Source organism: Erinaceus europaeus, chromosome 2 (genome assembly GCF_950295315.1).
Source record: "Erinaceus europaeus chromosome 2, mEriEur2.1, whole genome shotgun sequence".
Taxonomy (NCBI): Eukaryota; Metazoa; Chordata; class Mammalia; order Eulipotyphla; family Erinaceidae; genus Erinaceus; species Erinaceus europaeus.
In genome coordinates this window covers 203,919,740-203,946,990 of record NC_080163.1, presented here as the reverse complement: position 1 = coordinate 203,946,990, position 27,251 = coordinate 203,919,740, and the positions used below count along the sequence as shown (strand labels likewise).

Below are 27,251 nucleotides of genomic sequence, written 5' to 3'. Positions count from 1 at the left end.
CAATGGCTGACCACAGTCACTGACCACAATGGCTAATCACAATGGCTGACCACAATCACTGACCACAATGGCCAACCACAATGGCTGACCACAATGGCTAAACAAAATGGCTAATCACAATGGCTGACCACAATCACTGACCACAATGGCTGACCACAATGGCCGACCACAATGGCTAACCACAATGGCCGACCACAATGGGTGACCACAATGGGTGACCAAAATCACTGACCACAATGGCTAATCACAATGGCTGACCACAATGGCCAACCACAATCACTGACCACAATGGCCAACCACAATGGCTAACCACAATGGCCTACCACAATGGGTGACCACAATGGGTGACCACAATCACTGACCACAATGGCCCATCACAATGGCTGACCACAATGGCCCACTGCAATGGCCGACCACAATGGCTGACCACAATGGTTGACTATGGTGCTGAGCAGTGGCTTCCTGCCCAAGGCTCCACCTTCCCACGTCCACTCCCCATGGCTGAGAAGGGCTCTGAGGTCAGTCGGTGGCGCACCCAGTAGAGCACAAAGGTCACCACATGCAAGGACCTGGGTTCAAGCCCCAGGTCCCAGGGGGACACTGCATGGGCAATGGAGCAGGGCTGCAGGAGTCTCTCTCTTTCTCTCTCTCTCTCTCTCTCCCCCCCCTTAAAAAAAAAAAAAAAAGAAAGAAACACACCAGCAGGATAGCTCAAGCAGATAGTGCACCTGCCATGCCCTGGCATCTGGGATTAAGCCGAGACCCCATGGCAAGAGGGGACTTCTGGTCTCTGGGGTCTTTTTTGAAGCTGTGTTGTACAGACTCTGGCTGAGAGTGTGGATGGTCTGGGGGACAGGCCACCACCAGTAACACAACACAGAGCTTGTCACAGGTGCTTGCAGGTGACAGGAAAGGTCACAGACACCTGGAGGACACAGGGATGGTCACAGGTGCCTGGAGGGGATACATATGACAACATAGTAACAGGCGCTGGAGGTGACAGGGACAGGAAAGGAGCCACCCGGTGGGGGGGGGTGCTGAGTAGAGGAGATTGTCACTCACAGCCTGTCCCTCTGTCCAGCCAGCAGGACCCCAGGGTCACTCACAGCCTGTCCCTCTGTCCAGCCAGCAGGACCCCAGGGTCACTCACAGCCTGTCCCTCTGTCCAGCAGCAGGACCCCAGGGTCACTCACAGCCTGTCCCTCTGTCCAGCCAGCCAGACCCCAGGGTCACTCACAGCCTGTCCCTCTGTCCAGTCAGCAGGACCCCAGGGTCACTCACAACCTGTCCCTCTGTCTATCCAGCAGGTCCCCAGGCTCACTCACAGCCTGTCCCTCTGTCCAGCCAGCAGGGCCCCAGGGTCACTCACAGCCTGTCCCTCTGTCCAGCCAGCAGGACCCCAGGGTCACTCACAGTCTGTCCCTCTGTCCAGCAGCAGGTCCCCAGGGTCACTCACAGCCAGTCCCTCTGTCTATCCAGCAGGTCCCCAGGGTCACTCACAGCCTGTCCCTCTGTCTATCCAGCAGGTCCCCAGGGTCACTCACAGCCTGTCCCTCTGTCTATCCAGCAGGTCCTCAGGGTCACTCACAGCCTGTCCCTCTGTCCAGCCAGCAAGGCCCCAGGGTCACTCACAGCCTGTTCCTCTGTCTATCCAGCAGGTCCTCAGGGTTACTCATAGCCTGTCCCTCTGTCCAGCAGCAGGACCCCAGGGTCACTCACAGCCTGTCCCTCTGTCCAGCCAGCAGGACCCCAGGGTCACTCACAGCCTGTCCCTCTGTCCAGCCAGCAGGACCCCAGGGTCACTCACAGTCTGTCGCTCTGTCCAGCCAGCAGGTCCCCAGGGTCACTCACAGCCTGTCCCTCTGTCTATCCAGCAGGTCCCCAGGTTCACTCACAGCCTGTCCCTCTGTCTATCCAGCAGGTCCTCAGGGTCACTCACAGCCTGTCCCTCTGTCCAGCCAGCAAGGCCCCAGGGTCACTCAAAGCCTGTTCCTCTGTCCAGCCAGCAGGTCCCCAGGGTTACTCATAGCCTGTCCCTCTGTCCAGCAGCAGGACCCCAGGGTCACTCACAGCCTGTCCCTCTGTCTATCCAGCAGGTCCCCAGGCTCACTCACAGCCTGTCCCTCTGTCCAGCCAGCAGGGCCCCAGGGTCACTCACAGCCTGTCCCTCTGTCCAGCCAGCAGGACCCCAGGGTCACTCACAGTCTGTCCCTCTGTCCAGCAGCAGGTCCCCAGGGTCACTCACAGCCAGTCCCTCTGTCTATCCAGCAGGTCCCCAGGGTCACTCACAGCCTGTCCCTCTGTCTATCCAGCAGGTCCCCAGGGTCACTCACAGCCTGTCCCTCTGTCTATCCAGCAGGTCCTCAGGGTCACTCACAGCCTGTCCCTCTGTCCAGCCAGCAAGGCCCCAGGGTCACTCACAGCCTGTTCCTCTGTCTATCCAGCAGGTCCTCAGGGTTACTCATAGCCTGTCCCTCTGTCCAGCAGCAGGACCCCAGGGTCACTCACAGCCTGTCCCTCTGTCCAGCCAGCAGGACCCCAGGGTCACTCACAGCCTGTCCCTCTGTCCAGCCAGCAGGACCCCAGGGTCACTCACAGTCTGTCGCTCTGTCCAGCCAGCAGGTCCCCAGGGTCACTCACAGCCTGTCCCTCTGTCTATCCAGCAGGTCCCCAGGTTCACTCACAGCCTGTCCCTCTGTCTATCCAGCAGGTCCCCAGGGTCACTCACAGCCTGTCCCTCTGTCCAGCCAGCAGGTCCCCAGGGTCACTCAAAGCCTGTCCTTCTGTCCAGCAGCAGGACCCCAGGATCACTCACAGCCTGTCCCTCTGTCTATCCAGCAGGTCCCCAGGGTCACTCACAGTCTGTCCCTCTGTCTATCCAGCAGGTCCCCAGGGTCACTCACAGCCTGTCGCTCTGTCCAGTCAGCAGGTCCCCAGGTTCACTCATAGCCTGTCCCTCTGTCTATCCAGCAGGTCCCCAGGTTCACTCACAGCCTGTCCCTCTGTCTATCCAGCAGGTCCCCAGGTTCACTCACAGCCTGTCCCTCTGTCTATCCAGCAGGTCCCCAGGGTCACTCACAGGCATAAGAGGGTACCACTTGTTGGGGGTGTCAGCAGACTCTGGGCACAAGCAGCTGGTCCAAGGTCACTGACCACGGCCACCTTGAGGACAGCACCATGACCCCCGGAGGTGGGAGGAGGGGAGGCCACCTGGCTACAAGTGAACCCTGAGGTGGCTGGGCACGGGGCCTGGCCTGGGGTCCTCACCTGAGCAGAAGGGTGACAGGGCACTGGGCAGGCCCATCAGTTTATCAGCAGATCTGCTGAGGAAGCAAAGCAACCCCTCCCAGGATCCAGGGGAGGAGGCAGAGGGTGGGGAGGAAGGGGGAGAGAGGGAGGGAGAGAAGGAGAGAGGTGGGAGAAGGAGGGGGAGAGAGGGAGGAAGGGAGAGAAGGAGGGGAGAGAGAGGGAATGAGGGGGACTGGAGAGAGAGGGAGTGGAGAAAGGGGGAGGAGGAGAAAGAGGGAGGGAGAGGGGGAGTGGAGAGAGAGGGAGGAGAGAGGGAGGGAGAGAAGTAGAAGGGGGAGTGGAGAGAGAGGGAGTGCAGAGAGGGGGAGGAGGAGGAAGAGAGGGCAGCTGTATAGCCTCTGCAGGTGCTGGGGTGGGTGGCACCCTTAGGAGACAGCAGCCCCTATGGGCCCCCTGCCCACCCAGCTCCCCTATGGGCCCCCTGCCCACCCAGCTCCCCTATGGGCCCCACACCCACCCAGCTCCCCTATGGGCCCCCTGCCCACCCAGCTCCCCTATAGGCCCCCTGCCCACCCAGCTCCCCTATGGGCCCCACACCCACCCTCGGCCCCCACATAGGCCCCACGCCCAGCCCCCCTCCCCGCAGGCTTTCGTCTTGTGAGGCAAGAGGTGGAGCAGTCCTCTGTGGGGAGTTTCCTCTGCGGGTGGAGACAGTCACCCTGGATGACAGAGCAGAGGAGGTCCACAGACCCAGCTCTCGGCACCCCAGCACCGTGGCAGCCCAGCACCTAGCCTCCCAGCACCCAGATGGACACCTCTGGCAAAGTAAGTGCTCCCACTGAGTGCAGGCTGAGTCGGAGTGCAGGGTCCCCCAGACAGTGCAGGGTCCCCCTCCTGTCCCTGCTGCGTGCCCACCCACAGGTGCCTGTGTCCATGGAAACCCCAGGGTCCCTTCAGCTGAGCGTGGCATGTGCCCAGCTCCCTGCAGGAACATGGGGACACAGGGAGAGGGGTCACTGGGGAACAAGGGGGACAGGGAGGGGAGCTGGGAGCCAGAGGAGGCTGGGAGGTAGGAGATTGGGGATGAGGGACTGGGGGGCTGGAAGGTTGGGGGACCTGGGGACTGAAGGGTAGGAGCAGTGGGGGCTGGAGAGTTGGGGTGCTGAGGATTGGGGGACTGGAAGCCTGGGGGTCTTGGGGGGCAGGCTGGCTGGGAGGCTGGGGGCTGGAGGCTGGGAGTCTGGGGGGCTGGAGGCTGGGGGGCTGGAGGCTGGAGGCAGAGAAGCTGGAGGCTGGGGGCTGGAGGCTGGGGGCTGGAGGCTGGGAATCTGGGGGGCTGGAGGCTGGGGGCTGGAGGCTGCAGGCTGGGGGCTGGAGGCTGAGAGGCTGGAGGCTGGGGGCTGGAGGCTGGGGGCTGGAGGCTGGGGGCTGGAGGTTGGGGCCTGGGGGCTGGAGGCTGGGGGGCTGGAGGCTGGGAGGCTGGAGGCTGGGGGGCTGGAGGCTGGGGGGCTAGAGGCTGGAGGCTGGGCGACTGGAGGCTGGGGGCTGGAGGCTGGGGGCTGGAGGCTGGGGGCTGGAGGTTGGGGCCTGGGGGCTGGAGGCTGGGGGGCTGGAGACTGGGGGGCTGGAGGCTGGGGGGCTAGAGGCTGGAGGCTGGGCGACTGGAGGCTGGGGGCTGGAGGCTGGGGGCTGGGGGCTGGAGGCTGGGGGGCTGGAGGCTGGGGGCTGGAGGCTGGGGGGCTGCAGGCTGGGAGGCTGGAGGCTGGGAGCCTGAGAGCTAAATGCTGGGTGCTGGAGGCTGGTGGCTGGAGTCTGGGGCTGAGAACTTTGGGGCTGGGGGCTGGAGGCTGGGGGGCTGGAGGCTGGGGCTGAGAACTTGGGGGCTGGAAGCTGGAGGCTGGGGGCTGGAGGCTGGGGGCTGGAGGCTGGGGGCTGGAGGCTGGGAGCTGGGAGGCTGGGGGCTGGGAGGCTGGGGGCTGGGGGGCTGGAGACTGGGGACTGGAGGCTGGGGGGCTGGAGGCTGGGGGCTGGAGGCTGGGGGTCTTGGGGGCATGGTGGTTGGGAGCTGGGAGGCTGGGGGCTGGAGGCTTGGGGCTGGAGGCTGGAGGCTGGGGGCTGGAGGCTGGGGGCTGGGAGCTGGGGGCTGGAGGCTGGGGGCTGGGGCCTGGAGGCTGGGCGGCTGGAGGCTGGGGGCTGGAGGCTGGGTGCTGGAGGCTGGGAGGCTGGGGGCTGGAGGCTGGGAGCTGGGGGCTGGAGGCTCGGGGCTGCAGGCTGGGAGGCTGGAGGCTGGGAGCCTGAGAGCTAGATGCTGGGCGCTGGAGGCTGGGGGCTGGAGTCTGGGGCTGAGAACTTTGGGGCTGGGGGCTGGAGGCTGGAGGCTGGGGGGCTCGAGGCTGGGGCTGAGAACTTGGGGGCTGGAAGCTGGAGGCTGTGGGCTGGAGGCTGGGGGCTGGAGGCTGGGGGGCTGGAGGCTGGGAGCTGAGAGGCTGGGGGCTGGGAGGCTGGGGGGCTGGAGACTGGGGACTGGGGGTCTTGGGGGGCAGGGTGGCTGGGAGCTGGGAGGCTGGGGGGTGGTGGCTGGAGGCTGGAGGCTGGGGGCTGGGGGCTGGAGGCTGGGAGTCTGGGGGGCTGGAGGCTGGGAGATTGGGGGCTGGAGGCTGGGGGGCTGGAGGCTGGAGGCTGGGGGCTGGAGGCTGGGGGGCTGGAGGCTGGGAGATTGGGGGCTGGAGGCTGGGGGGCTGGAGGCTGGAGGCTGGGGGCTGGAGGCTGGAGGCTGGGGGCTGGAGGCTGGAGGCCGGGGGCTGGAGGCTGGGAGTCTGGGGGGCTGGAGGCTGGGAGATTGGGGGCTGGAGCCTGGGGGGCTGGAGGCTGGGGGGCTGGAGGCTGGAGGCTGGGGGGCTGGAGGTTGGGAGCCTGGAGGCTGTGGGGCTGGAGGCTGGGGGCTGGGAGCTGGGGGCTGGAGGCTGGGGGGCTGGAGGCTTGGAGGCTGGGGGGCTGGAGGCTGGGGGACTGGAGTTTTGGGCTGCAGGCTGGGGGCTGGAGGCTGGGGGCTGGAGGCTGGAGGCTGGAGGCTGGGGGCTGGGGGCTTGGGGCTGGTGGCTGGTGGCTGGAGGCTGGGAGCTGGAGGCTGGGGGCTTGGGGCTGGTGGCTGGAGGCTGGGAGCTGGGGGCTGGGGGCTGGGAGGCTGGGGGCTGGAGGCTGGAGGCTGGGGGGCTGGAAGCTGGGGGCTGGAGGCTGGGAGGCTGGGGGCTGGAGGCTGGGGGGCTGGAGTCTCGGAGGCTGGGGGCTGGAGGCTGGGGGCTGGAGGCTGGGCGGCTGGAGGCTGGGGCTAAGAACTTTGGGGCTGGGGGCTGGAGGCTGGGGGGCTGGAGGCTGGGGCTGAGAACTTGGGGGCTGGAAGCTGGAGGCTGGGGCTGGAGGCTGGGGGCTGGGAGCTGGAGGCTGGGTGGCTGGAGGCTGGGGGCTGGAGGCTGGAGGCTGGGGGTCTGGAGGCTGGGGGGCTGGAGGCTGGGGGCTGGAGGCTGGGGGCTGGAGGCTGGGAGGCTGGAGGCTGGGCGGCTGGAGCCTGGGGGCTAGAGGCTGGAGGCTGGGGGCTGGAGGTTGGGGCTAAAAACTTTGGGGCTGGGGGCTGGGGGCTGGAGGCTGGGGGGCTGGAGGCTGGGGGCTGGGGGTCTTGGGGGGCAGGGTGGCTGGGAGCTGGGAGGCTGGGAGACTGGGGGCTGGAGGCTGGGGGCTGTGAGGCTGGGGGGCTGATTGGCTGGAGACTGGAGGCTGTGGGCTGGGAGGCTATGAGGCTGAGCAGCTGGGGGCTGAGAACTTGGGGTACTTGGAGGACTTGGGGTTGGGCTTTGGGGCTGAAAGCTTAGGGCTTAGAAGCTGGGGGTCCTGGGGGTAAGGTGGCTGGGAGCTGAAGGGCTGAGGACTGAGCCCTGGGAGGTCTTGTGGGTCCTGGAGGCCAGGGCCCTGGTCCAGCTATGAGCTCTTAGTTGGCAGCAGGGCCAGGGGATGGGGGGCGTGCACTGCAACCCCCCTCCCCGCCTCTGTCCACAGACCATCTCATGCCGTGCAGCCGTGGCCTGGGCCGTGGGGCAGCCGCTGTCCCTGGAGGAGGTGCAGGTGGAGCCGCCCAGGGCCGGGGAGGTTCGAATCAAGGTGCCTGAGTCCGGGGAGACAGTGGCCAGCTTCCCAGCCAAGGGACAGCAGGGGGTGGGGACAGGGCAGTGGGGGCTAAGCCTGTATCTGGGGTACCCTGGCGCCTGGCTTCACCCCCCTAGTGACCCCTGCCTCCCAGATGGCGTCCACCAGCATCTGTGGAACAGATGCCCGAGTGCTCAAGGGCTGGCTGCCCCTGCCTTTCCCCCTGATTCCTGGCCACGAGGGTGCCGGCACCGTGGAGAGCGTGGGCCCGGGCGTGACCTCCGTTAGGTCAGGTAGGTAGTGGTCAAAAGGCAGGGGGCCAGGGGACACAGGACAGGGGACAGTCAGAGGGGCCTGAGGGACACAGATGTCCCAGGGAGGCACTGGACATGGGCTCCCTGGGGTGGCAAGCTGCCCGGGGACCCTGGGGTGGCAGAAGTTGCAGGCCCTGCCCCATAGGCCCTGTGTCCCATCCCCCGCTGGGCACAGCCGTCCACAGCTGCCGCTGTGTCCCCAAGTGGACACGGCCAGGCAGGCAGCAGGTTCCCGGTGACCCTGTGTCCCAGCCTAGCCAGCCCCTTGAGGGTCTCAGCATCCAGGGTGGCCTGGCCTCCCGGGGCCCTGGCCCTGCCCGCACTGACCTCCTCCTGCCCACCCCTCGTCCCCCAGGAGACCTGGTGCTCACCCTCATCATCCCCCAGTGCCGGGAGTGCCAGGCCTGCCTGCATCCAAGAGGCAGCTTCTGTGACAAGCAGGAGTGAGTGCCCCCTCTCCCTCACCCTCTCCCCTTCCCCCATGAGAACTCATGCCCCCAGCATCCTCCCTTCCCCCCTGCCCTCAGAGCCCCTCCAGCATCCTGCCTACCCTCCCCCCCCAGGACTCAGTGCCCCCACCCTCAGTATCCTGCCCTCCCCTCCCCTGCCTGCCATGGCCCCCCCTGTGAGGACGTTTTTTTTTTTTTAATTTTTATTTATAAAAGGGCAACACTGTCAAAACCATAGGGTTAGAGGGGGTACAACTACACACAATTCCCACCACCAGAACGCTGTATCCCATCCCCTCCCCTGATAGCTTTCCTATTCTTTATCCCTCTGGGAGCATGGACCCAGGGTCATTGTGGGATGCAGAAGGTGGAAGGTCTGGCTTCTGTAATTACTTCCCCACTGATCATGGGTGCTGACAGGTGGATCCATACTCCCAGCCTGTTTCTCTCTTTCCCTAGTGAGGCGAGGCTCTGGGAAGTGGGGCTCCAGGACACATTGGTGGGGTTGTCTGTCCAGGGAAGTCATGTTGTCATCACGGTAGCATCTGGAACCGGTGGCTGAAAAGAGAGTTCACATACAAAGCCAAACAAGTTGTTGACTAATCATGGACCTAAATGCTGGAGTAGTGCAGATGAAGAGTTGGAGGTGTCTCCGTTCTGTAGATAGTTAATAATCCTATTTTAGTTATATTCCAAAGGGCCCTTGATTATACTAGTTTTGTTTGTTTGTTTGTTTGTTTGTTTGTTGTTGTTGTTGTTTTACCTGAGCCTGACATCTGATATGCAGGTGGATCCAAGTTATTGTCTGGGGAGGTGATGTCATGGCTGGAAAAAGGACCAGAAAGCTGGATCAGAGAAGAGAGTAGCTCCCTAATATGGGAAAGGGGTGTAAATGTTGTTGACTGTAAACCCCATCAATTTGATGTAATCTGGGGCCCATATTCAGCTTAGGCGCCTATGTGACCTCTGCATCCCTGTAGATCTGAGCTTACATTCTGTGGTCATGAGTAGGAACATTCCAAGCTTCCCCAATATCAGGACCCATCTTCCTCAGGTGTAGCATAGAGTATGTTGTCCAGCCTCCCTTCAGAGGATGGAACATTCTCTGCTGTTGTTGATCCATGTTTGAGGGCAAGGTCCTATGGGGGCCCACCAAGGGGTCTATTGTGTTGTTCCTGATAGAGATGACCGGTAACCATGGAGAGAGGGATTTATTCGAGGTCTAGGCCCGTCATGTCTGTGTGGGAATCTCAGGACCCCCGACTAGGACTCCAGCTGACGGGGGGGGGGGGGGGCCTGTGAGGACTCTGTGCCCATCTCCCACCCTCCTCCAGTGTCCTGCCATCCTCGGGGCTCATGTTGGATGGCAGCAGCCGGTTCTTCTGCCGCGGACACAGCATCTACCACTCCTTCCGGGCCAGCACCTTCACGGAGTTCACTGTGGTGCCCGAAATCTCCGTGGCCAAGATCCCAGCGGCGGCGCCCCTGGACAGGGTCTGCCTGCTCAGCTGCGGGGTCCCCACTGGCTACGGGGCCGCCGTGCACGCCGCCCAGGTGAGTCGCTGGGGTGGACAGTGTGGACAGGCCGAGGGGCCGAGAGGGGTAGATGGTGGACAGGGCGGGCGAACGTGCCCCTCGCCATGGGAGCCGCTGACCACCTTCCCACAGGTCACACCCGGGTCCACCTGCGTGGTCATCGGGCTGGGCGGCGTGGGCTCGGCCATCATCTTGGGCTGCAAGGTCTCGGGGGCGGCCAGGATCATCGGCGTGGACATCAACGAGGACAAGTTCCCGGGGGCACGCAAGCTGGGCGTCACAGACGTGCTCAACCCCGGGCGGCTGTCCCGGCCGCTGCAGGAGGAGATCCAGGAGATGACCGGAGGGGGCGCCGACTTTGTGTTTGAGGCCGCGGGGCTGCCTGAGACCCTGGTGCGTCCTCCCTGGACCTCAGCTCAGTGTCGGGGGCTGGGGGGGCCAGTGTGAGGGGATGAGGGACTGAACGGGGACAGGGGACAGAACAGGCAGGGCTGGGGTGTGGGGAGGCCCCATGCAGTGTCCCTGTGGGTCGGAAGGCCACTCTGTCAGGTGAGCTGGAGCCTGGCCTCAGGCCGGGCGCGGGGGGGTGGTGGGCAGCAGAATGGCCCCTTTCCAGCTTCTCCTCCTCCAGAACAGAGGCCTTACCCCCCACACCCAGTGCCAGTTCCTGAGGGCCTTGCCCCCTTGCCCTCTGCCCCTACCCCCCTGCCCACCCAGGGCCCACTCACACCCGTGTCCCCACAGCTGGCCGCCTGGGAGTCCTCGCCCCGTCCCCACACAGGGCCCACTCACACCCGTGTCCCCACAGCTGGCCGCCTGGGAGTCCTGCCACAAAAGCTACGGCACCTGCCTGGCCGTGGGTCTGTCGCCCGACGACTCCAAACTGGTACTAAACGCAACTCCCATCATCACTGGGCACACCCTGAAGGGCGTGTGCCTGGGAGGTAGGTGGGGACAGGCCATGGGACAGAGCAGGACCTACCCCAGAGCTGGGGGGACAGACAGGACCTGCCCCAGGGCTGGGGGGACAGGGAAGGGGAAGGTCCCTGTGATGGGTGTCCTAGGGGAGGGTTCCCCTGTTGGGTGTTCCCAGGCCACGATCCCAGGGGAGGGTCCCGTGATGTGTCCCCACGGAGGCTCCTCGTGCCCCCTACGCCCCACATCTGTCCACTGGGCTCACTGGGCAGGTTGGTCATGCGCTCCCTGCCTTGCAGGTTATAAGACCCGGGACTGTGTCCCCCAGATGGTGAGCGACTACTTGCAGGGCCGCCTGGACATCGACCCTCTGGTTACCCACCAGCTGCCTTTCGCAAAGCTACAGGAGGCCATGGAGCTGTACAGGGCCGGCAAGCCGTGAGTGTCCAGGGTCGACCTCAGGGATCCCCCCCTGTCTCCCCCCCCCCCCCCCCCCCCCCCCCCGGTATCAGGAGCCCCTCAGCTCCTGGGGCCCCCAGCGCCACCCAGTGGGCATGTCCCGGGGGCAGTGCTCCACACTGTGCCCGCCCGCTGCCGTCCACACCAGTTTCAGGACGGAGTCACAGCCAACAACATGGCTCACCTTGTTGGCGCCCCGCTTAGCCACACACAGCACATGGGGCATGAGACACGGCACACGGCACAAGCAACACAGGACGGGGCCCAGGACACGGGACATAGCACAGGCTTGGGTCTGGCCTCACCACACTGGGGAAGCTGGAGTGGTGGTCTCTGTCTCTGTCTAGAAAGGCCACCATGACAGAAGCACAGGAGAGAACAGGCTGCCGGGCCGGGCTCCATCTTGGCTCCGGTTCTGTCAGGGCTGAGGGGGCCTGGGCTTCGCCCGTAGAGGCCCAGTCTTGCTCGCTCTGCCATCTGGGTGAACGGGGGAGGGGGGGGCTCACACTATGACCTCACAGCCCCTGGCCCCCATTTCTCATCATGAGAGGGGAATGGCACCAGCGCGTGAGCTTCCCACAGTGCTCCCTGGGGTGCTGGGGCCCAAAGCTGGGCCCATGCATGGAAGGCGAGCACCTAGTGGTGACTCATTCCTCCAGCCCAAAGTAAACAGATCTCAGATGAGGGCTGGCCACCAGGGAAGGGGCCCTGGTGCACCTGAGAGGGCTCTGGGGCTGGTATCTCTCCCTCTGTGTCTCTGAAGCAGAGAATGGGTGGCTGGTGGGGTGGTTGGCTGGTACATCCAGTCACGGCCGCAGTGGCTGGCCAGATGCCCCTGCGGTCTGTCTCAGGAACAAACCCAGGAACAAACGGGGGCCAGTGGGAGGGAGGGACAGAGTCTGGAGATGGAAGGACTGGCTAGGGGCAGAAATGCCCCTGCCCACTGGCATGGGGCCCACACCCCCAGGAGTGACTGTCACAGTGAGAGTGACAGTCACAGTCACAGAGTGCAGACAGTAAGACATGGTGACAGTGACAATGAGGGTGAGGGGGTGACAGATTGACAGTGACGGTGAAGGGGGAGGCCGTCCGGGTGGCTTCAGCCTGGTTCACTTTTTCCTTTCAGGATCCGCTGTGTCCTGCTGTTCTGAAACACAGTCGAGGGCGTCCCCGGGCATCCCAGGCAGGGGACAGGGTGGGGTGGGCTCGATAAATGAGGTTCCCGAGACCCGTGCCATGTGGTCCTTCTGGCCCTGTCACCAATGTGTCACCTCCCAGGCTGATCCAGCTCTTCAGGAGCCCTCACCCCAGCATGTGGCCTCCAAGCACCCCTCCCCCAGCACCTCCTCCTCAGTCCAGCTGAGCCTTCAGCCTGGAAACGCCTGGGCGTCCGCCATGTCCCCAGAAACAGGGTCACCGGGTGGGGGGTGCTCCCCGCCCTCCTGAGCCCTCTGCTTGACCCCTCGGCGCTCAGTGTCAGACGTGGCGGCTGAGCCATGAGCACCACCCCCTACAGCCCCCGGCCCCCCGACCCACCTATCACAGACTTCCACCACGCTTGTCCTGAGCCCCTGGCCATGGCCTGGTCAGTGACCCCCTGGAAGCCACCAGCCTTGGTACATTCCTCAAACATCTGTCTAAAAAAGCAGAATCTCACTGATCACACAGTTGCTACAAAATTAGATAGAAAACGGCGCTGGGGAGCAGCACGGGTCTGCAGAGGCCCTCCTGCCTGATGCTTCCTCCGGGGCCTCAGGTTCAGGCCCCGGCACCACCATCAGTCAGAGCTCCCAGGGCTCTGGGCTCTCTCTCTAGCTCTGTATCATTCTATCTATCTATCTATCTATCTATCTATCTATCTATCTATCATCTCATTAAATAAATAAATAAATAAATAAATAAATAAATAAATAAATAAAAGTGTGGCGGTAGACAGCATCATGATTATGCAAAGAGATTTTCATGCCTGAGGCTCCAAAGTCCCAGGTTCAATCCCCCGCACCACCATAAACCAGATCTGAGCAGGGCTCTGGTAAAATAATTAAATAAATAAATATTGTAACAAAAAAGACCCTCCTGCCTGAGGCTCTGAGGTCCTAGGTTCAAGCCCCAGCACCACCATCAGCCAGGGCTGAGCAGGGCTCTGGGGAGAATAATAACTGATAGTAATAATGGGGCTAGGGAGACAGCACAGTGGTTCTGCTAAAGACTCCTGCCTGAGGCTCTGAGGCCCCAGGTTCAATCCCCAGCACCACCATGAGCCAGGGCTCAGCAGGGCTGGAAGGAAAGGCTTTACACAAGCACGGGAAGAGGAGGAGGAAATGGAGGAAGAGGAAGTAGAGGAGGAGGAAGTGGAGGAAGTGGAGGAGGAGGAAATGGAGGGAGAGGAAGTGGAGGAGGAGGAAGTGGAGGAAGTGGAGGAGGAGGAAATGGAGGGAGAGGAATAGAGGAGGAGGAAATGGAGGGAGAGGAGTAGAGGAGGAGGAGGAAGGGGCAGCTGGAGACTCACTGTTCTGTGTGTGGCAAGGTGTCCTAGAATGTCCCATCTGCAGACCGGTTTGGGTATCACCGCCAAGCAGCAGAAGATAAGTCGCTATGCCCCCGGACCACCCCTCCCTGCTTCCAGCAGGAGACCCAGGACGCCCAGCCCTGTGGGGCTGGAAGGTAGCCCACACCCACCCTGGCGCTCAGACAGCAGAGCCTCAGCTTGCTGGGGCACCCATGGGTGTAGCACCCAGGGGCCCACCCTCAGAGGCCCTGGGGCTGGAGGCAGAGACTCCTTGGAGATGGCTGGCTCTGCAAACTGGGAACTGGAGACAGAGCCTGGGCCCCAGCGTGGCCACTCCTCTCCTGCTGCTGTGGCCCCTCACCCAGAGCCTAGGGCCTGCTCTCAGAGCCCAGCACTCCCCTCCTCCTCCTCTTTTCTTTAATTTAAAATTTTTTTTTGTTTTCCCTTTTGTTGCCCTTGTTGTTTTTATCGTTGTAGTTATTATTGTTGTTGTTATTGCTGTCATTGTTTTGGATAGGACAGAGAGACATGGAGAGAGGAGGGAAAGACAGAGGGGGAGAGAAAGACAGACACCTGCAGACCTGCTTCACCACCTTTGAAGCGACTCCCCTGCAGGTGGGGAGCCGGGGGCTCGAACTCAGATCCTTACGCCGGTCCTTGTGCTTTGCGCCACCTGCGCTTAACCTGCTGGGCTGCCACCAACTCCCTCCTTCTCCTTTTTTTTTTAAATTGTTTTTATTGCCACCAGGGTCATTCCTGGGGCTTGGTGCAACAAATCCACTGCTCCCAGAGGCCATTTTTCCCTTTCCTTTTCTTCCTTTTTTTTTTTTTTTTTTACTTTATTTCACAGGACAGAGAGAAATTGAGAGGGTCAGGGGAGATAGAGAAGGAGAGAGATGCAGCCCTGCTTCACCGCCTAAGGAGCTTCCCCCCTCCAGGTGGGGAGCGGGGGGCTCGAAACAGGTGAGGTATCTGCATAACCAGGCGTGCCTCCACCCAGACCTGCATCCTCTGAGCTCCTGTTCCCATGCTGAGCAGACATTCCTGGAACTCAGGGAGGGACACACCCCGCTGAGGTGGTTCCCTGACAGGTGGGTGCCCTGGGGCCCCCACGCTGGGCCAGGTGGGGCTGCTGAGTGGGCAGAGGGTGTGAGAGCAGGAGCTAAGATTCGGGCAGGGGTACACCATGTGCCATGGGTTGGAGGCCCCTACTCCCCACCTACAGGGAGCAAGCTTCAGGAGTAGTGGAGCAAGGCTGCAGGTGTCTCTCCCCTGCTTCCCTCTCAATTTCTGTCTCTGTCCAATCAGTAAAAAAATAATAATAATAATAATTAAAATATATATAGAGAGAGAAAAATAGGGAAGAAATGATGGAACTTGCCAGAGTGCAGCTATGCTGACCACTCTCACCCCTGTGCCCTGGCAACTGTGAGGTGGGGCCAGGCCCCCCTGGACCCCCTGGCTTGCTCTGGGCATGCTCCTCCCTCAGGTGCTGTCTAGCCAGGGCCATTACCCAGCTGCCTCTCTTCCTTCAGTGCAGGTGGACATGGGGACACAACTGTACCGAGAGCTTTACCGGCGGCACAGAGTTTTACTGGGGTGGCACCTCCCCAGGTGTGTCTGGGCTGGCAGGTGGGCTCCCACCAGGAGCAGCCTCTGCTCCCCATGTGACAGTCAGCTTCCCCTTCCCGGCTGGAGACACTGCACGGGAGCTGGGCACAGGGGCACTGCACACGGGGGACATCTGTGTCATGTTTGGGGGAGGGGGAGGACCTTCCCTTTTGGGAGTCTCCCGGGCCCTGGGGCCCTGCCCCCCTGCGCTGAACTTGTGCGATTTCCACTGCATGGCTTAAAAAGGGAGACTTGTCACGGGGAGGGGAGGTTGTGACTCTCTCAAGAGCCTCCGTGAGGGACTCCCAGGGAAGGGAGCTCCCCTCCACACTCACCTGCAGGAGGGGCAGGGCGGCAGGCGTCTCTCCCTGTCATCTCTCCCTCTGTCCCCCTGGATCTATGTCTCTGAGTGGGAGTGGCCTGGAGGCAGGTGGCGAGCCCTGTGACCCCATCCCCACAGCAACTAATAAAGGCTCAGGTCCTGCAGTGAAACTTCACCAAGTTTATGACCCTGACAGCTGGGTCCTGCGAAGGAAAATTCTGGAAGCCACCGCCCAGGGGCTCATGTTGCGCCAGGCTGTTCTTGCTCCAGAGACCTTTTATCTCTGTCCCTCCCATGTCTGTCCCTGGGCTTTCCCTCCCAGCGCACACACCTCTCCAGGTGCCCTGGGTGCTGACCTCAGCTCTGGGTGGCAGCTCTAAGGAGACTCTCAGTCCCAGCCAGCAGGACCCAGAGCCCACCTCCAAAGGGCCTGGAGGATGAAGACCCCCTTGTGAGCCACTGTGAGGCTCTGCACCAACCCCACTCACCTCCTCAGAGGGCAGGGCCGTGTCCAGCAAGCACACCTCCCCCCAGCAGGGCCTGTGCACTGAGCAACCTCCCCCTGCTGTCTCCTGCCTGCCTGCAGGACAGATTGTGCCCTCCCCTCCCTACACACAGGCCCCTCAGCAGGCTGACATGGTGGGTGCCAGGCAGGGTGCCAGGCAGGCTGGAAGTTTCTGTAGGTGGTCTGGTGAGGACACAATTGTCGCAGTTGTCACTCTTGCCTGGTGAAGACACAGTTCAGCTGGCTCTGCTGGGAGGGAAGCTCAGTGGTCAGGCACCTCTCTTGTCCTTCCCGTGTGCACAGCACTGGGGGCCACTCAGTGCTAGGATGGATGGATGGATGGATGGATGGATGGATGACTGGATGGATGACTGGATGGATGACTGGATGGATGGATGGATGGATGGATGGATGGATGGATGGATGGATGGATGGATGGATGACTGGATGGATGGATGGATGGATGGATGGATGGATGGATGACTGGATGGATGACTGGATGGATGGATGACTGGATGGATGACTAGATGGATGGATGGATGACTGGATGGATGGATGGATGGATGGATGGATGGATGGATGGATGGATGGATGGATGACTGGATGGATGAATGGATGGATGGATGAATGTATGGATGACTGGATGGATGGATGGATGGATGGATGGATGGATGGATGGATGGATGACTGGATGGATGGATGGATGGATGGATGACTGGATGGATGGATGGATGGATGGATGGATGACTAGATGGATGGATGGATGACTGGATGGATGAATGGATGGATGAATGTATGGATGACTGGATGGATGGATGGATGGATGGATGGCTGGATGGATGGATGGATGACTGGATGGATGGATGATAGACTAGATGCTGGAGAGATAGGTAAGTGATAGACACAGATCAATCAATAGATGACAGAGAGATAATAGCTGATAGAAGCTGAGAGGCCAGAGTGCAGAGCCCTGACATGAGGTGTATGACCAGACATGTCACCGTGGACCCGGCCACGCTCTGGGGACACAGCTGTGGCAGCTCCTGAGGGCCCAGCTGACAGGCTCTGGGACCAAGAGCCCGTGGGAGCCCAAGTTATGGCTCAGGAGAGGCTGCTACACCCCCTTCTCTTTCCTGACACCCCATTCATTCTGCCTGGGGTCCTAACTGCTCTCACCTCCCCCAGCCCTCCCTCTTCCCCCTCTCCTCCTTCCTTCTCCTCCTCCCCTCTGGCCCTCCCTCCTCCCCTCCCTCCCTGTTGATTGGTTGTGATCAGAGAGAGGGCTGAACACGGGCTCCTGCCAGGTGTGGTGAGGGTGCTGGGTGCTGGGTGCAGCTGCAGTGTGTGAAGAGCAGAGTGAGTGCAGAGATGGCCACGGAGGGCACGGTGAGTGGAGCTGCTCTTCAGTGCGGGGGAGGACCCCTCAGTGACCCGCTGGGGCCCTGTGTCTCTGTCTGTGTGTCTGTCTGTCTTTGTGTGTTGGGGGGGGCACTCAGTTCTTGAGAACTGAGGTTGTGACTGTGATGAAATGAGACCTATCACACTGAAAGAATCATCTCAGTCACACTGTAAAGGAAAGTAACTCTTCCGTTTATGACCATCCTCTGAAGGCAGTGAGGGGAGGGGGTCTCCACCTTGGCTGCATGGAGACACTGACGCTGGGGGTGCAGGGTGGGCTCCCTGAGGGAGTCACAGGGCGAGGGCGACTGTGGGGGCCAGGCTCCTGTGTGGAGAGACATCTCATGGCAGGGCTGAGGGGGGTGGGGGGGATGCCTGGCTGGCAGACCTGACCCCCAGTGAGAGGCCTGAGCTGCGGTCCCCTGGCTCCAGGCTCCAGACAGGTCCTGCCAGCCCCCGCAGCCAGTCCAGCTCCCCACCCTGTGCTGCGTCCACACAGCACAGGGGCCAGGGCCACTCCACAGCCCCCCGACACCCGGCTGGTCAGTGCCCAGGGCTCCCCAGGCTGCTCAATACACCGTCCTCATCCCTCTGTGACTACAGGGGGACATGGGGAAGGAAGCAGGGGATGGAGGGACACAGAGAAGACATGGGGGACAGCTCCAAGGAGACTCCCATGAGACCCTGAGCCCTAGAGGGTAGTGAAGGGATTCTCTCTCTCCCTCTCCCCCTCCCCCTTCCCCCTCTCCATTTCCATTCCTCTCTCCCTCTCTCCCTCCTCTCCCTCTTATTTCCAAGCCTCTCTCTCCATCCCTCCCTTTAGCTCTCTTTTATCATTTTTTTATTATCTTTATCTATTGGCTAGAGACAGCCAGAAATCAAGAGGGTAGGGGGGAGATAGAGAAAGAGAGAGAGAGAGAGACACCTGCAGCCCTGCTTCACCACTTGCAAAGCTTTCCCCCTGCAGGTGGGGACCAGGGGCTTGAACCTGGGTCCTTGTGAACTGTAACATGTGCAGTCAACTAGGTGCCTCCCCATCTCTCTATCCCTATTTCTCTCTTCCTTTCTCCCTCCCTCCCTCTCTCTGTCTCCCTCTCTCTCCCTCTCTATTTCCATGCCTCTCTCTCCCTCCCTCAGATCTCTATCCCCATCTCTCCTCTCCCTCTCTCTCTCCCCTCTCTCTCCTTCTCTTTGCCCCTCTCACCCTCTCTCCTCATTTCTCCCTCTCTCCCTCTCTCCCTTTCCATCTCTCTCTCCCCCTTTCTCCCTTCCTCTCTCTCCCACCATCCCACATGGAATGGATAGAAACAGACAGCAATGTTGAAACCAACCCCAGACTCCAGCTGTGGCCTGGATCATCCAGTTTGGGGCCAGACCACCCTCCAGGCAGAGATGGTCAACCACCAGAGAGGCCAGCACCCCTGCCAGTGCCAGACCTCCACACGGGCCTCCCACCCCTTCAGCCCTGACCTGGGCTGGGCAGGGAGGGTCTGCACCCACCGGTTCTGACACATTCCTGCAGAGGCCGAGTGAGGTGTGCCACGCCTGCGGTCCCCCAGCTCTGGGCAGGGTCCACCCACCCGGGAGCTGGTTCAGCCTCTGAGCAGGAGGGAGGGGCAGGAGGCAGCCTGGTCCCCAGAGAGGCCCAGCTCTGTGCCTTGCTCCCAAGGGTGACAGAGCTCCTACAGGCTGCCCTGAGGTGGGGGGGCAGGGGGACACTCCCAGGATCTGGGTGACCTGGCCAGTAACTAGATGTATTTATTTTTTGTTGTTGTTTGGGTTTTTTTTTTTTTTTTGTATTGTTTTTTGTTTTTTCCCTCTGAGCCCTGCTCAGCTCTGACTGACAGTGGTGCTGGGGGTTGAGCCCGGGGCCTCAGAGCCTCAGGTAGGAGAGTCTTTTTGCAGAATATTTGAATTTTATTTTTGTTATTATTATTTCCCCAGAGCTCTGCTCAGCTCTGGCTGATGGTGATGCTGGGGATTGAACCTCAGGCCTCTGAGCCTCAGGCACCATTATGTATTTGATTCGTAGTAGGTTACAGGATTATAAAATGACAAGGTCTAGATCCACACCACACTCTGTGCCCCTACCCTCTCACCTCCCAGAGATCACAGAACCACTGGAGTTCTCACAGTCTCAAACTGTTTGCTGGCGTCTGCTTTTTGTTTTTGCAAGCTCCTGTGTCTCAGGTCTCTGGATTCCACACAGGAGTGACACCATCTGGCAGCTGGCTTTTATCTCTTGACTTATTTCACTGAGCATCATCACCTCCAGTTCCATCCATTTTTGTCCCCAAGAACACAATGTCATCTTTTTTTTAATTTTTATTGCAGACTAGTACTCCATGGAGTGACTGTCCCATAACTTCGTTAGCCAGTCCTCTGATGATGAGCCTTCGGGCTGCGTCCACGCTCTGGCTGCTGTGGGCAGTGCAGCTGTGAGCACAGGGCTGCGCGCGTCCCTTCTAATCAGTGTTTGAGTGTCCACTGGACAAACAGACGCCTAAGAGTGGTCTTGCTGGATCATTAGGTGATGCTATCTTGATTTGTTGAGGACTCTCCACACATCTTCCAAAGGGGCTGCCCCAGTCTGCATTCCCAGCAGCAGTGGAGCAGAGTCCCTTTTCTCCACAGCCTCGCCCATGCCTGTCATCTCCTGGTTTGTTGACTGAGGCCATTCTCTCAGGTGTGAGGTGGAATCTAAGTGTGGCTTTAGCTTGCGTTTCTCTGACGATAAGTGAAACTGGCCAGGGCCTGCGGCGGACGGCACCCTCGCCCCGTGTGTACACGGGAGCCCCTACCCTCCTGCCCAGCTTTTCATACCACAGTCCCCAGTACCCTGGGGCACCCTGGAGTCCCTTCTCTGTGTCTCTCTCCCTCCCTCGCTCCCTCGCTTTCTCCCTCTCTGTCTCTCACCTTCTATCTAGAGGAATAAAAATGGCCCTGAGTGGTGGAGTCCCACCACTCAGTGAGCCCCAGTGAGAATCCTGGTGGGAAAAAAAAAACAAAAAACAATGAAATAAATTAAGCCCTGAGGGGCATCTAAGGGCAAGCCACCCACCCAGACAGCTTTGAGGGCTTCCTCCTAGAACGGGTATCCTGGATGTGGCCTCCAGCTGAGGGCATCTATGGCTGTGGAGCTGGTAGGCTTGCTCCCCCCACCCCCCGCCGGCTCTTCACACCTATGGAGCCCCCCCCCCCCGGCCTGAGACCCAGCAATCAGCGGCTCCCTCCTCTGTCCACTGCAGCAGAGCTGACCCCAGACCCCACTTCTCTCCATAGGCCATCATTTGCCGGGCAGCTGTGGCATGGACACCGGACACCCCAGTGTCCCTGGAGGACGTGCAAGTTGACCCCCCCAAGGCGGGTGAGGTGCGGATCAAGGTGAGGCTGGGGGCCGGCAGGTGTGGGTGGTTGGCATTCCCCCTCTAAGAGGCTGTGTTCCTCCCTGTCCAGCAACTTAGGGGTGATGGTCATTCTATAAAGTAGAGACCGAAAGGCAGGCAGGGCTGCAGCCCCGCTGAATGTCCCAGACGCACTGCCGCCTCTGGGCGTGGGGACAGCTAACCGACTGGTCCCCTGTGGACACAGCTATCACAAGGCCCCACGTGCTGAGCCCCCTTCCCAGTGGCCACAAGACGCCCGGGCTAGCACCTGCTGGCATGGCAGCCCAACGGGAGGGTGGCCAGAGATGAGCTGAAAGGTGGGGTCCATGATGGCCCATTCTCTGTCCATCTAATCACCCCAGATCCTGTTCTCGGGGCTCTGCGGTACTGACCTGCACATCCTGGAGGGGAGGACGAAGATGCCCTTCCCCATAATCTTGGGCCACGAGGGAGCTGGTGTGGTGGAGAGTGTCGGGGAAGGCGTGACCACGGTGAAGCCAGGTGAGCAGCTGGCGGCCAGCACGCCCTGATGACCCGGGATTCCCCGGCCTCACGGTGCCCACCAGGGTGAGGGGCAGAGAGGAGACAGGTGCAGAACCGCTGTCCGAAGGACACAGAGGAAAAGAGCTCATCGTGGGCTGGCCTGCCCCGATTGGAGGTGTTCCCTGTGGCTACCACGAGGGACCAGCCTCAGTCAAGGCAAGTCCGCAGCAGGTCCTTCCCCGTACACACAAGGCCATCCTTTCCCACACATGAGACTCAGCCCTTTTTACTCTATTTTTAATTTTTATTGTCTTTATTGGATAGACACAGCCAGAAGTCAAGAGGGGAGGGGGAGATAGAGAGGGAGAGAGACAGAGAGGCACCTGCAGCCCTGCTTCACTGCTTGCGAAGCTTTCCCCCTGCAGTTGGGGATCCGGGGCTTGAACCCTGGTCCTTGTGCACTGTAACATGTGCACTCAGCCAGGTGTGCCACCACCCGGCCCCCCGAGACTCAGTCCTCTCCCACATTTATCTAACACCTCTCCCCTCTGTCCCCTCCCCTCTCTCCCCTCCCCACCCTTCCCTCCCTCTCCTTTCCCTCTCCCGCAGGGGACCATGTGCTGCCACTATCCGTGCCCCAATGCAGGGAGTGCCGCTCCTGCTTGCACCCCAAGGGGAACTTCTGCCGGAAGGAAAAGTCAGTGGCAAGTCCTGAGCCTCCCTCCCTGTTTAGCTTACCCAGAACCTGGCTGGGAGGACAGCATTTTCTCTCTCTCTCTCTCTCCCTCCCTCCCTCCTTCCCTGAGCAGCATCATCTCTCCAACGGGCCTGATGCTAGATGGTACCAGCAGGTTCACCTGTAAGGGAAAGAGGGTCTTCAACCTCTACGGCACCAGCACCTTCTCTGAGTACACGGTGGTGTCTGAGATAGCGGTGGCCAGAGTGGACAAGGCCGCCCCCCTGGACAGGGTCTGCATCATGTCCTGTCAGGTGCCCACGGGCTTCGGGGCTGTAGTGAACACAGCAAAGGTAAGCCAGTGTTCCCTGGAGCCTGGGCCAGTGTCCCCCTGCAGCAGGGGCCATAATCTCAGGGCTTCTCTGTGGACAGAGTAGCTGAGCTTCCCTCTCAGGACACAGGCCATGAGCTCTGGGGTCCCCTCCACCTCCCTTCCCGCAGGTCACATCTGGGTCCACCTGCGTGGTCATCGGGCTGGGAGGCATCGGCCTGGCCATTGTCATGGCCTGCAAGGCCTCTGGGGCGGCCAGGATCATCGGCGTGGACATCAACGAAGACAAATTCCCCTGGGCACGCGAGCTGGGCGTCACAGACGTGCTCAACCCGGGGCAGCTGTCCCGGCCAGTACAGGAGGAGATCCAGGAGATGACCGGAGGGGGCGCCGACTTCGCCTTTGAGGCCGTGGGCCTCAATGACACCATGGTGCGTGGGGGACGCGGGAACCAGGGTGCTAGGGACAGTCGCCCTGGGCACTGTGGTGGGTGACGTCTTCCATGAGGACAGTGACTACTGCACGTCCCCAAGGGCTGTCTCTGTCCCTCTACTTGGGATTCCTGTGGAGCCTGGGTGATAGCTCAGCATACTAGAACACAGCCCTGCACTCTCAAAGCCGCAGGTTCAGACCCTGGAGCCATGTGAGCTTAAGGGAGCTCTGGTCTCTCCTCTCTCACGTAAAGAAACCCATCACCCCTGGGAAACAGCACAGCAGCAGCAGCACACAGGACTTGCATACCAGAGGTCCCAGGTTCAGTCCCAGCACCTGGCGGGAGCGTGGTCACAGTGACTGTCACTGCGCCCCCTTTCTTTCAAGCGCAAATTTGCTGCCCTTCATCTCTGTGTCTGAGTCTGGGCTTCACAGGGGCACGATCTCACCACCCAGGCGGGCGTCTTCTTTTCTTTTTAATTTTTTGTTATTATCAATTTGTTATTGGATAGAGACAGAGAGAAACTGAGAAGGGGGGAGGTAGCGAGGAAGAGAGACAGACAGACACCTGCAGACCTGCTTCACCGCCTGTGAAGCGACTCCCCTGCAGGTGGGGAGCCGGGGGCTCGAACCGGGATCCTTACGCCGGTCCTTGCGCTTTGCGCCACCTGCGCTTAACCCGCTGCGCTACCGCCCGACTGCCGGTGGGCGTCTTCATGCCGACAGAGCTTGCAGGAGGGACAGCTTGCAGGAGGGACAGCTTGCAGGAGGGACAGCTTGCAGGAGGGACAGCTTGCAGGAGGGCCCCGAATCTCACGTGGGGTGCCCGGGCTCACAGCTGGAGGTGCCATCTGTCTCTGGGCCCCTCGCCCTGCATGCAGACAAGACCTCAGTGGTCCCTCCCCCCACCCCTCAGGTGGCCACACTGGAGTCCTGTGACCCGAGCTTTGGGGTGGCTGTGCTGGTCGGCATGGCCCCCAGTGGACAGAAGCTGACCTTTGACCCCATACTGATGCTGCCTGGGAGAAACCTACGTGGAGGCGCCATGGGAGGTGGGTAAGGGGCACCATGGGAGGTGGGTAAGGGGGCACCATGGGAGGTGGGCAGGGGGCACCATGGAGGTGGGCAGGGGCACCATGGAGGTGGGCAGGGGCACCATGGGAGGTGGGCAGGGGCACCATGGGAGGTGGGCAGGGGCACCATGGAGGTGGGCAGGGGCACCATGGGAGGTGGGCAGGGGCACCATGGAGGTGGGCAGGGGCACCATGGGAGGTGGGTAAGGGGGCACCATGGGAGGTGGGTAAGGGGGCACCATGGGAGGTGGGTAAGGGGGCACCATGGGAGGTGGGCAGGGGGCACCATGGAGGTGGGCAGGGGCACCATGGGAGGTGGGCAGGGGCACCATGGAGGTGGGCAGGGGCACCATGGGAGGTGGGCAGGGGCACCATGGGAGGTGGGCAGGGGCACCATGGGAGGTGGGTAAGGGGGCACCATGGGAGGTGGGCAGGGGCACCATGGGAGGTGGGCAGGGGCACCATGGGAGGTGGGCAGGGGGCACTATGGGAGGTGGGCAGGGGGCACCATGGGAGGTGGGCAGGGGCACCATGGGAGGTGGGCAGGGGCACCATGGAGGTGGGCAGGGGCACCATGGGAGGTGGGCAGGGGCACCATGGAGGTGGGCAGGGGCACCATGGAGGTGGGCAGGGACACCATGGAGGTGGGCAGGGGCACCATGGGAGGTGGGCAGGGGCACCATGGAGGTGGGCAGGGGCACCATGGAGGTGGGCAGGGGCGCCATGGGAGGTGGGCAGGGGCGCCATGGAGGTGGGCAGGGGCACCATGGAGGTGGGCAGGGGCGCCATGGGAGGTGGGCAGGGGCGCCATGGAGGTGGGCAGGGGCGCCATGGGAGGTGGGCAGGGGCACCATGGAGGTGGGTAGGGGCGCCATGGAGGTGGGCAGGGGCGCCATGGGAGGTGGGCAGGGGCACCATGGAGGTGGGCAGGGGCACCATGGGAGGTGGGCAGGGGCTGCCATGGAGGTGGGCAGGGGCACCATGGGAGGTGGGCAGGGGCTGCCATGGAGGTGGGCAGGGGGTGCCATGGAGGTGGGCAGGGGGCGCCATGGAGGTGGGCAGGGGCACCGTGGGAGGTGGGCAGGGGGCACCGTGGGAGGTGGGCAGGGGGCACCGTGGGAGGTGGGCAGGGGCACCATGGAGGTGGGCAGGGGGCACCGTGGGAGGTGGGCAGGGGGCGCCATGGAGGTGGGCAGGGGCACCATGGGAGGTGGGCAGGGGCACCGTGGGAGGTGGGCAGGGGGCACCGTGGGAGGTGGGCAGGGGCACCGTGGGAGGTGGGCAGGGGCCGCCATGGAGGTGGGCAGGGGCCGCCATGGTGGGCAGGGGGCGCCATGGAGGTGGGCTGGGGGCACCATGGAGGTGGGCAGGGGGCGCCATGGAGGTGGGCAGGGGCACCATGGAGGTGGGCAGGGGGCACAGTGGGAGGTGGGCAGGGGCACCATGGGAGGTGGGCAGGGGGCGCCATGGAGGTGGGCAGGGGGCGCCATGGAGGTGGGCAGGGGGCGCCATGGGAGGTGGGCAGGGGCCGCCATGGGAGGTGGGCAGGGCCGCCATGGAGGTGGGCAGGGGGCACTATGGAGTTGGACAGGGGCACCATGGAGGTGGGCAGGGGCACCATGGGAGGTGGGCAGGGGCACCATGGGAGGTGGGCAGGGGCACCATGGAGGTGGGCAGGGGCACCATGGGAGGTGGGCAGGGGCACCATGGGAGGTGGGCAGGGGCACCATGGAGGTGGGTAGGGGCACCATGGAGGTGGGCAGGGGCACCATGGGAGGTGGGCAGGGGCACCATGGAGGTGGGCAGGGGGCACCACATGGCAAGTCCTGCTCTCCCCTCCAGGTGGACTGATGGGGCCCTAGCCCCGGTTTCTGGGGGGCTCTGGTCCCTGGGCTCTGCAGAAGGTCTGTGGAGACCTTGGCCCCATTTCTGGGGGGCTCCGGCTCCTCTTTCTGGGGTCTGGGTTCTGGGGTGGGTGGTGTCGGGGCCCAGGCTGCTCAGAATCCCTCCCTGAGATCTGCCGGCTCCCGGTGGTGACATGGAGGCTCCCGGGCCCTGAGGACAGACCCAGTTTGGAGTGTTTGGCTATGGGGCCCGGGACCTGCTGCCTGCCACTCTGGTGGCCCTGCTATGTCACTCGCTGACCACTGGGACGTCCTGTGCAGAGTACAAAACCAGGGACGCCATCCCCCAGCTGGTGAGCGCCTACCTGCAGGGGCACGTGCGCACCGACCCCCTCATCACACACCGCTTCCCCTTCCAGGACATCAGGCGGGCCTTCCGCCTGCAGCAGGAGGGCGGCTGGTGAGTGGGGTGGCTGGAGGGAGGGAGAGAGGAGAGGGCGAGAACGGAGCAGAGCCGCGCTTGGGCCCCGGCAGCTGGGGCTGCAGGCCGTACTGCGTCCACCTGGGTCTGCCCTGGGCGCTAGGGTCTAGTGCAGGTGACCTGGATGCCAGCAAAGGGGGCTGGGCCAGTGCTGCACCTGTCTCTGCCATCACCTCCCACACCTGAGCACCCTGCCCACCCTGCCATCGCCTCCCACACCTGAGCACCCTGCCCACCCTGCCATTGCCTCCACCCTGCCATCACCTCCCACCCCTGCCATCACCTCCCACCCCTGCCATCGCCTCCCACCCCTGCCATCGCCTCCCACCCCTGCCATCACCTACTCTCACCTTCCATACCTGAGCACCCTGCCCACCCTGCCATCACCTCCACCCTGCCATCACCTCCACCCTGCCATCACCTCCCACACCTGCCCTCGCCTCCCACCCCTGCCATCACCTACTCTCACCTTCCATACCTGAGCACCCTGCCCACCCTGCCATCACCTCCACCCTGCCATCACCTCCCACACCTGCCCTCGCCTCCCACCCCTGCCATCACCTACTCTCACCTCCCATACCTGAGCACCCTGCCATCACCTCCACCTTGCCATCACCTCCCACCCTGCCATCACCTACCCTCACCTCCCATACCTGAGCACCCTGCCCACCCTGCCATCACCTCCACCTTGCCATCACCTCCCACACCTGCCATCACCTCCCACACCTGCCCTCACCTCCCACCCCTGCCATCACCTACCCTCACTTCCCATACCTGATCACCCTGCCCACCCTGCCATCACCTCCACCTTGCCCTCACTTCCCACCCCTGCCATCACCTCCCACCCCTGCCATCGCCTCCCACCCCTGCCATCGCCTCCCACCCCTGCCATCGCCTCCCACCCCTGCCATCGCCTCCCACCCCTGCCATCGCCTCCCACCCCTGCCATCGCCTCCCACCCCTGCCATCGCCTCCCACCCCTGCCATCGCCTCCCACCCCTGCCATCGCCTCCCACCCCTGCCATCGCCTCCCACCCCTGCCATCGCCTCCCACCCCTGCCATCGCCTCCCACCCCTGCCATCGCCTCCCACCCCTGCCATCGCCTCCCACCCCTGCCATCGCCTCCCACCCCTGCCATCG

At 62.3% G+C, this 27,251-nt stretch overlaps 3 protein-coding genes across 4 annotated transcripts in view; all 3 read left to right on the top strand.

Moving 5' to 3' along the window:
* The window catches only part of LOC103127555 (alcohol dehydrogenase 1-like), a 37,543-nt gene that overhangs the window by 10,052 nt on the left and 240 nt on the right, over positions 1 to 27,251 (top strand). Inside the window, exons 1-8 of one of the 2 annotated variants that reach the window (XM_060186339.1) lie at positions 17,283 to 17,392; positions 20,687 to 20,788; positions 21,153 to 21,291; positions 21,883 to 21,970; positions 22,083 to 22,302; positions 22,451 to 22,711; positions 23,629 to 23,764; positions 25,951 to 26,089. In XM_060186339.1, the coding sequence (XP_060042322.1) occupies positions 17,375 to 17,392; positions 20,687 to 20,788; positions 21,153 to 21,291; positions 21,883 to 21,970; positions 22,083 to 22,302; positions 22,451 to 22,711; positions 23,629 to 23,764; positions 25,951 to 26,089 (1,103 nt within the window). In that variant the 5' untranslated portion in view covers positions 17,283 to 17,374. Of the gene's footprint in view, positions 1 to 17,282; positions 17,393 to 20,686; positions 20,789 to 21,152; positions 21,292 to 21,882; positions 21,971 to 22,082; positions 22,303 to 22,450; positions 22,712 to 23,628; positions 23,765 to 25,950; positions 26,090 to 27,251 lie in introns of those variants that run through there. The other variant, XM_060186338.1, reaches the window with a different exon arrangement.
* LOC132536991 (uncharacterized) lies at positions 146 to 3,910 on the top strand. Its single transcript, XM_060186459.1, has 6 exons — positions 146 to 201; positions 1,257 to 1,570; positions 1,702 to 1,885; positions 2,061 to 2,359; positions 2,491 to 2,785; positions 3,868 to 3,910. Exons 1-6 carry the CDS (start codon positions 146 to 148, stop codon positions 3,908 to 3,910), a joined length of 1,191 nt encoding a protein of 396 aa, XP_060042442.1.
* LOC132536875 (alcohol dehydrogenase 1-like) lies at positions 3,904 to 12,285 on the top strand. Its single transcript, XM_060186343.1, has 9 exons — positions 3,904 to 4,074; positions 7,300 to 7,401; positions 7,541 to 7,679; positions 8,056 to 8,143; positions 9,484 to 9,703; positions 9,818 to 10,078; positions 10,494 to 10,629; positions 10,900 to 11,038; positions 12,186 to 12,285. The coding sequence occupies exons 1-9, from the start codon at positions 4,057 to 4,059 to the stop codon at positions 12,208 to 12,210; spliced, it is 1,128 nt and encodes a 375-aa protein (XP_060042326.1). The 5' UTR covers positions 3,904 to 4,056; the 3' UTR covers positions 12,211 to 12,285.

What these genes read in the sequence shown, in the direction of transcription:
- LOC132536991 (XM_060186459.1), top strand. Translation starts at nt 146, where the DNA reads ATGGCTGACCACAATGGCCGACCACAATGGCTAACCACAATGGCCGAC. An exon ending in TCTATCCAGCAGGTCCCCAG is followed by an intron (nt 1,886 to 2,060) that starts GTTCACTCACAG and finishes GCAGGACCCCAG; the next exon opens with GGTCACTCACAGCCTGTCCC. An exon ending in CACTCAAAGCCTGTCCTTCT is followed by an intron (nt 2,786 to 3,867) that starts GTCCAGCAGCAG and finishes GCCCCCACATAG; the next exon opens with GCCCCACGCCCAGCCCCCCT.
- LOC132536875 (XM_060186343.1), top strand. An exon ending in CGTGACCTCCGTTAGGTCAG is followed by an intron (nt 7,680 to 8,055) that starts GTAGGTAGTGGT and finishes CTCGTCCCCCAG; the next exon opens with GAGACCTGGTGCTCACCCTC. An exon ending in AGCTTCTGTGACAAGCAGGA is followed by an intron (nt 8,144 to 9,483) that starts GTGAGTGCCCCC and finishes ACCCTCCTCCAG; the next exon opens with TGTCCTGCCATCCTCGGGGC.